Source organism: Protobothrops mucrosquamatus, unplaced genomic scaffold (genome assembly GCF_001527695.2).
Source record: "Protobothrops mucrosquamatus isolate PMUCROS unplaced genomic scaffold, P.Mucros_1.0 scaffold1781, whole genome shotgun sequence".
NCBI lineage: Eukaryota > Metazoa > Chordata > Lepidosauria > Squamata > Viperidae > Protobothrops > Protobothrops mucrosquamatus.
The window spans coordinates 299836-308622 of NW_015387919.1; the positions used below are offsets into that span (position 1 = coordinate 299836).

Sequence of the window (8787 nt, forward strand, 5' to 3'; positions counted from 1 at the left end):
AGAAACAAAGAGGGACGCAGGAGGAACATAGATGGATAAAAATGCGCCACCAACCCAGTGGAGACTATTTCCTACTGCTAGATGCAGCCTTAACAGAATCAATTTCTACTTTTTATATTTATCAGAAATAAAGATTAGGGCTTTCAGAAACGAATACTGTGTCAAACTTATATCCCAAGAAGGAACATTAAAAAAAAAAAAAGAGGAGAGAAGAAATTAATTATTAAAAATTAATCCCGCTGCAGAAGCACAAGGATACAGTCCCTTCCTGGAAAGAGGATTTTGTGGCAAACCATTTCTCCCATAATGCACCCAACAGACCATAAATCCACTATGTTTGTAGCACAAAAAGAAGAAGCAAAGCAAACTGTCACTAGAAATTAAAAGAAGCAGCAGGACATGACTGCATCTTATGGCAAGGAAAGCATTGACAAAAGGGAAAAGGAACCATGAGATCAAGGCGTGAATGTATTTTCAGAACATACATGTGACTCCCACGGCAAAAACATCTTCTGCGCAAGGAAAACAGAAGGAGAGACTGCTGTGGGATAGCATCTTCTTGCACTGATCCCTTTTTGCATAAGGTACATCGGTTTTAGAATAAATTCTAACACTTTCAGAATTCTTGCATTATAATCTAGCTCAAATAAAAGATAAATAGTAAGAAACTGAATTATTTAACAAAACTAATACAGAAGCACAAATTTTATTAGCAACGAGAATCAATAATAGGCTGCTTAAAAATTAATAAACTAAATTAGTGTCAAAAATTGAGGTTTTATGATCAAAAGGGATCAATTTTTCCAGAGAGGTGGCAGTGTGGGTATGCTTCCCCCCCCCTCCTGGAGAGAATGCCCTATGAGTGTATTTTTGGATCCAGTCTTGCTATCGGAAGCAAGGGATGGTACCTTCCACAGTGCTAATAGGCTCCTCTGGTGGCAGACCTGGCTGGGTCTGGGCCCAGAAGCTAAGCTGGGTCAGGTCAGGTCAGGTCAGCACATCAAGGGGACACCTGCCCTGCCCCCCCCCCACTCCCCCAGGGCTGGAGTGGAAGGAGGCCATAGTGAGCACTTCCACCCTGGGCCAAGACAACAGCATGCCTGGACCCAGAAACTGAGCTGAAGGAAATTTTGCTTTTATTTTTCTTGCACTGAGATAAGCAACAATTATTCATGCTGAGGTAATATATGTGACCTTGTTAGGTGTTCCTGTTCAGAAGATTGTTCAAAAGTGCTCTTGGTTCACACACACACACACACACACACAGTGTGTTATGTGGAAAGACTGAGCAATTGCCTCAAGCCAAGTGTGGCTCCTGAGGTTCACAGCATTTTCTTAGCAACAAAATCTAAAATAGTTTGCCCTTCCTTCTTCGGCTTTCTAATCTAGAGTCCCAGCCCTGGGGATCCCTGGCCTTTCCTCCCCATTCAAGTGACCAGATCGCTGCCTGCCTGGGGGGNGGGGGGGAGGGATGAACCACAGAGATGCAGAGGCATCTGCAGAAGGAAGGAACCATCCGGCTTCAGGCCGAGGGAACTTCCCTTTCCTCCAGCTGAAGCGCAGGGAGGGCAGAGCAAGGACAGGGCAATCCCAGCCATTCCTGGGGCAGAAGTTCCTCTGGGGACCAGGAAAGGGCTTCTTTTCTCCCAGCCCCTTTTTTAATATATTGTTCTGATATGTTATGACTCACTTACCTACTAGAAGTATTCCTACACTGCATTTCATGAAAAGAAAATTCCTTTCAGTGAAGTAAAAAGAACAAAATTGCAGACAAACAAGATGAAAGCAAACTATGAGAGAATGCCAGGGAGACCCTGAACGTCCCTTTCGTAATCCGTCTCCAGCAAAGTGCCCTCAGTCCTCAACCCCTGGAGGTGACCAAGGACGATACTGCCGTGGGTGTTATCAAAATCAGCTTAGGGATCAAGGAAGGGCTGTTGAGAAGAGGTAGCACTTAATCACAGAGAAAGTGGCCCCCTTGACCTTCCAGGTGTTTTGCAAGTATATTACCTGCACGTCTCTATGGTTTATAAAAACACGGTTAGCAGAGTAAATCATATATACTAACCCTCAGGAAGCATTCAAAAGGGCTCCACCGGAGGCCTATAGGGACAATAAGTAAAGCTACTTAACTATTCTCATCTTTAGGCAACAGTCAAGACTCCGGGGTCCAACCTCTGCCAGATCAACTGTGTGAGGAGCCCCTTCTGCCACCGATACCTCAGCCCTCTTTCTCTTCTCCTCCTCCTCCTCCTCCTCTCTGCATATATATATATATATGTTAAAAAATTCTTTAAAAATGTGATCCCTAGGTAAATTTTAATATTAAATTATTTTATTATATTCCCTGGTGCTCGTGTTTGGGTAAGATAGGTTTGTTTAAAATAAAATATATTTCCACAGATATTATGAAAATATCTATGATTTCTTCTTCTAGAATTGATATTTAAAGTTTTACATTATTTGTATGAGTAAACATAAATGTATACATAAATATCAAAAACCTGAATGGGATATATGGAGCATTAAACTATTATTCACTTAAGAGTTTGGAGCAAAAGCAAACCTTCCTCTAATATGAAAGTTTTTAATAAATATGACCGATCATTACATGCAATAATTCATTTGTTTTGAAGCTTGTGAACAGTGTGAATTAGCACACAACTTCACCATGAATAATTATGAGCCCTAGTATTATACATAAAGGCATCTTCTCCTCATTCCTTCAACGTCACAGCTTTCAACCCACAACAATGGCACTGTGTCAAAAGTAGGTTTTTTGTAGCTGTGAAAGTGGGGAAAGCTCAAAGGCAGCCCATGGAATATTGTATTTGTGTCCTGCGTAATGGGCCGATAAAATAACGGGCGTAGATGTTTTCTTCTATCCTTTGTTTCAAACTGGGCAGTGTTAACTAGTGCCAGCAACTCTGGCTACTGACCGAGGGCTAAACTGCCCAACGCAGCAAGCAGGAGCGGCAACTGACCTGCTCACTCGCCTGCAGCAGCCCCCCCCCCGGCAGCCCTCACGCCTTCATGGCCTCAGAGGAGCCGCTCAACGATGGCAACCAGGACGCGAGCCGGCACTAAGCAGCACTGTCACATGGCACCGCACTTTAAGAGCACGTCACAGACATGGCAGGCCCAGTTCCTCTCGTTAAGCAAGGACTTCCTGTACACAGTTCAAGCTTAATTTTAGCCACTTCGTAGAAGTTACTTTTCCCATTTGAAGAAAATGTTTTGTGCAAGAAACTAAGCGCTGTGTCCCAACATTATCAACCTAACATTTCCTAAGATGTTTCCAACATGGAACACTGAGACTAAACATACAGCACCTTTCGATAATGCATTAGGTTTCAACAGCTAAACAAAACATAAAACGAGGCACATGACAAGATGAGAGAGAGACCCACGGAATGGAATTTAAAAAGGCATTTTCTAGGAACCAAAATGTAAAACTTCTAACCGTTTTCTTTGTACCCCATTCCAAGAATGACTTCGGGTGCTCTGTAGTAGCGCGTCACGACGTAAGGTGTCATCATAAAGCTGGTCCCAGCTGTTCTGGCCAGCCCAAAATCTAGGATCTTCAGCGTGCAGTCAGCTTTCACTACAATATTGCTAGGTTTTAAATCCTTTGAAGAGAAAGATACGGAATAGGAGACCTCCAAGGAATATCAAGCAGACTACAAAAGAGAAATTAGCTCAACAACTATGACTGCACTCGGCATCATCTATGAAAACAGCACCATAACTTTTGTAAGTTATTACATAGATTCATCTCTTAGCTGTCAGCTCTGAAATTTACAGGAAGGGCCACTGCTGGCCCTGGCCCTTCCTGGACGAGACGTAACACCATTTGCGCCGTTCATTTAATAAGGAACAGGGATTAGTCATGGAACCACTTACAAAGCAACTCCAGGCAGTAGTCCTTTCCTACTCTCCAGGAAATAAATTCAACACGTTTGAGCTAACCGAAGGAAATTATGCAAAAAAAGTAAAGTCTTCCTCCAGCTGTGTTCAACTCCTGGCTTAGCCTTCCAGGTAAACCAGACAGAAAACAGGATGTCATCCGCACATTCTATTATACCTGGTAAATTTTTTGCCTTTTTTCCAGGATCCTTTTCAGAATTTCCAGTCAAATTTCTTTATAGTGCACAGCCCTAGCATTCCCTGATCCTCTCATTCCAAATGCTTCATCGGATCCAGCCCTGCTTAGCTTTTCCAATAACATCTCTGGTTGGCTACGAAGCACCTCCTTCAGGGAACTTCTTGGACATTTTTAAATACAGGAGACAAATGAAATGTGCTTTTTTCACAGCAGAGTCGCCCTTAAATCCAGAACATTTAGAGATTAATTAAAAAGCATCCATCTTAGAATGCGGTCATTTACCATGCCCAGACTTAAATTGTACTGAGAAGATGATTTAAGAATCATCAGTTAATTAAGAGCAAATGACACAAATACTAGTCAAGTGTTATATTTGAGAGGAAGCTTGTAAAACTGGCACAGATGGCCTTTCAGGTATATTAAAATCTGCCTAGCTTAATGGAGAAAAATTACACGACACGTGAAAGGGAAGGCGCGGTCTCACCCACCCTGTGTATGATTCCAGCCGAGTGAAGGTGCTTGATGCCACACAGCATCTGGTACAGCAGGTAGGACATTCGTTCGTGGTCAAGCTCCATCTGGATCACTTGGCAGAGATTGGCGTCCATGAGCTCCATCACGATGTAACTTTGGAGGGGAGACAGAACAGGCAACAAAATCACCGCAGAACATTTCACCCTATCGTCAGTTATGTGCTACTACGGCTAACACAGCCTTTCTGAAATTCATACTTACACATCTTGGAATTCTTCCAGTGATTTCTGTGGGGTGAACACGTTTAACAGGCCAATTATCTATGAAGAAGAAGAAAGCACATAAGCACACAATTTTTGATTATCATTTATATAAAAAGTAAAATAAGCAGCAAAACTGGAAAATCTGATCAACTTAGTCTTAAGAGCACTAAAATCTCCATATTGTTTTCTTATTTACACTTAGGTTACAATACCAATCAATTTTATCCTTATTGTTGAAAAATGCCCAGATTTAGAATTTGGTGGTCTACAATGGGAAAAGAGAAAATCCTTCCTGAGTAGAATTAGTGCAAAATTAACTTGAATAAACAAACAAGAAAACAACTCAGATGACAGGTGTATTATTGTGAGAAAAATAATACCTAAAAAGAGCAAGTGGATTATGCAGGCAAATCTGAGGCCTCTCTCTCTCTTCCTTAACTAGGCACAATTTCTAAAACATAAAGAACCAAGAGAAATTTGTTCAACTGACTCTCAATTTAACTTAATGCCAGGTATAAATAAATCTATAGAGCTACATAATATTCACCCAGAAAATTCAGACAAAAGAGACATGATCTTTGAAAAGAAACCTTTTGTAGTCTCGGGTTTTCCCCATGTAAAATAAAATGGCTGTCCTGTGCAGGATTCCAGTTAATTATTTGTTTTTCTAGAAAGTCAGGAAGTTCAGGGCTGAGAAATCATTCACTCTGGGCATATTTGAAGCCAAAGGAGAAGGTTCAAAAACCACCCATCTTTTCTCAGCTAGCGAACAGTTGAGCCATGGCAGTTCTGGGGCCAGAGAGGAAGCAGGCAGGAGGCTCAAGACTCGCGTTCCCTCCTTCCCGGAGACTTTAGCTCCGTCGCTTTCTCCCGGCCCGTCCTACTAAGGACGGCATGGGAATAAAACGAGGGGAGACCTGATAGAACGGCTTTAGCCTTCAACAACAACAACAAAAAAAGGCAGGACAGATTTTCAATAAATCAATTCAAATTATAAATCCAACCCTTCCCTGTGACAGTTATACCTTGTGGTTTAGTCTTCTTAATTTATCTTTACCCTTGAATGGTAAAGAAAGCAAAAGGATCAAATCCTAAAGGACAATTCTGATATCATCTTTAAGTCTTCACAGATAGACTTACATTTTTGTGGTTGACACACTTCATGAGGACCAGTTCTCGATAGGCTCTTTTAGCATGTGTTTGATTCTGAAACGGTCGACTGAGTTTCTTGATTGCAACATTTCTTTCAAGAAGAGCATCATAAGCTGCACTGTGGATAAAAGAGAGCTGCCCTAGTCCACAAGCAGGCTGCCGGGCACCGCCAGAAATGGATTCAAAAGCTCCTCATCAAAATTATATTAGCGGTATATGATTTCAGTTTAGGGGAGATGTTAGAATTCAATAAGGGGATACACAAGACCTGAAGCATAAACTTTAGTTATGAACCCAAGCAGAAATCTGGAGCCAGATCAAGCAGAGTAAATTCTACACTTACTACAATATAAGCTATTAATATTTTTGTTCTTCTCCAGAGGAGTGAGTGACAGGGATAGGGTCTCTTCTATGGGACTAAATGCTTCTGATTTTTCCAGAGAATAGAGCCCATCTCTTCTTCAACCCTCAATGGCTTCAATTCAATACAACTGCTGCCAACTACCTTTTCCCCCACCACCACCAAAAAGTTAACACTTTTAAGAATTTAACAGAATGTACCATCCTCTGGAAGCACCATCTGGAATTAAGAGCAACTTCATGTGGGGAAAAAAAACCCTTGGCGTGAAAGAATCTCCCCTCTTTTCCCGAGTCCACAGAGGCCTATGAGCAGCCCCTGCTGAAATGCAGATCAGGCTTGATGGCTGCCAGCCATGAGACCAAGGATCCCACCTGTCAGAAAACAAACAGGCTGGAGTTTCCTCCTCCTTACTGCTTCCCACCTGACACTCTGGTTCTACCCAAGGAGGAGCTGGGAGTCTTTTGTCTGATGGAAAAATTGAGGGGTATTGAGGGGGGGGGGATTCTTCTGTCCCAGGGAAGACTAGATGGTAAATGCACAGCAGGGGTGTGTGCCGGGTGGGAAAAAGACTGTTTCACTCCGTCTGAAGCAGGGATGGTGTCTGGTCCAAGAAGAGGGTCAAATGGTGGCAGAATGCTGGCTGAAAGGGGCTGAAAGCCAGAATAAAAGCAGGACCCCTTGAAGGCAAACGNCTCGTCGCTCCCACGTAACACCGCTGCTGCGCGAGCTGCACTGGTTACCAGTGGCCTTCCGGGTGCGCTTTAAGGTGTTAGTTACCACCTTTAAAGCGCTCCATGGCATCGGACCTGGATATCTCCGAGACCGCCTTCTGCCACAGATTTCCTCTCACAGACCAGTACGCTCCCACAGAGCGGGCCTCCTCAGGGTGCCATCGGCCAAGCAGTGTCGGCTGGCGACCCCCAGGGGGAGAGCCTTCTCTGTGGGTGCCCCCACCCTCTGGAACGAACTACCCCCCCGAGATCCGGACGATTCCGGATCTCCTATCTTTTCGCCGCGCCCTCAAGACATGGCTTTTTCAGCAAGCGGGTCTGGCCTAGGGAGAATTTTAAATAGGGACAATTTTAATTGGAATTTTAATTAACACAGCGATAAATATTTGTTTTTAATTGGTTTTTATTGGGGATAATGTTTGTGTTGTTTTTAATATGCTGTGAGCCGCCCTGAGTCCCGTTGGGAGAAGGGCGGCATATAAGTTTAATAATAAAAAAAAAACCCTTCCCTGTGACAGTTATACCTTGTGGTTTAGTCTTCTTAATTTATCTTTACCCTTGAATGGTAAAGAAAGCAAAAGGATCAAATCCTAAAGGACAATTCTGATATCATCTTTAAGTCTTCACAGATAGACTTACATTTTTGTGGTTGACACACTTCATGAGGACCAGTTCTCGATAGGCTCTTTTAGCATGTGTTTGATTCTGAAACGGTCGACTGAGTTTCTTGATTGCAACATTTCTTTCAAGAAGAGCATCATAAGCTGCACTGTGGATAAAAGAGAGCTGCCATAGTCCACAAGCAGGCTGCCGGGCACCGCCAGAAATGGATTCAAAAGCTCCTCATCAAAATTATATTAGCGGTATATGATTTCAGTTTAGGGGAGATGTTAGAATTCAATAAGGGGATACACAAGACCTGAAGCATAAACTTTAGTTATGAACCCAAGCAGAAATCTGGAGCCAGATCAAGCAGAGTAAATTCTACACTTACTACAATATAAGCTATTAATATTTTTGTTCTTCTCCAGAGGAGTGAGTGACAGGGATAGGGTCTCTTCTATGGGACTAAATGCTTCTGATTTTTCCAGAGAATAGAGCCCGTCTCTTCTTCAACCCTCAATGGCTTCAATTCAATACAACTGCGGCCACCTACCTTTTCCCCCCCCACCACCAAAAAGTAACACTTTTAAGAATTTAACAGAATGTACCATCCTCTGGAAGCACCATCTGGAATTAAGAGCAACTTCATGTGGGGGAAAAAACCCCTTGGCGTGAAAGAATCTCCCCTCTTTTCCCAAGTCCACAGAGGCCTATGAGCAGCCCCTGCTGAAATGCAGATCAGGCTTGATGGCTGCCAGCCATGAGACCAAGGATCCCACCTGTCAGAAAACAAACAGGCTGGAGTTTCCTCCTCCTTACTGCTTCCCACCTGACACTCTGGTTCTACCCAAGGAGGAGCTGGGAGTCTTTTGTCTGATGGAAAAATTGAGGGGTATTGAGGGGGGGGGATTCTTCTGTCCCAGGGAAGACTAGATGGTAAATGCACAGCAGGGGTGTGTGCCGGGTGGGAAAAAGACTGTTTCACTCCGTCTGAAGCAGGGATGGTGTCTGGTCCAAGAAGAGGGTCAAATGGTGGCAGAATGCTGGCTGAAAGGGGCTGAAAGCCAGAATAAAAGCAGGACCCCTTGAAGGCAAACG

General features: G+C 43.3%; 1 protein-coding gene across 3 annotated transcripts in view; it reads right to left on the bottom strand.

Moving 5' to 3' along the window:
• MAPK8 (mitogen-activated protein kinase 8) overlaps positions 1-8787 on the bottom strand; it is a 26346-nt gene that overhangs the window by 11528 nt on the left and 6031 nt on the right. For 2 of the 3 annotated variants that reach the window (XM_015823145.2, XM_029285507.1), the window contains exons 2-5: positions 7726-7855; positions 4841-4899; positions 4594-4732; positions 3464-3629 (exon numbers count right to left, since the gene is read on the bottom strand). In XM_015823145.2, coding sequence (XP_015678631.1) covers positions 3464-3629; positions 4594-4732; positions 4841-4899; positions 7726-7855 — 494 coding nt within the window. Of the gene's footprint in view, positions 1-259; positions 332-3463; positions 3630-4593; positions 4733-4840; positions 4900-7725; positions 7856-8787 lie in introns of all 3 variants that reach the window. The other variant, XM_015823144.1, reaches the window with a different exon arrangement.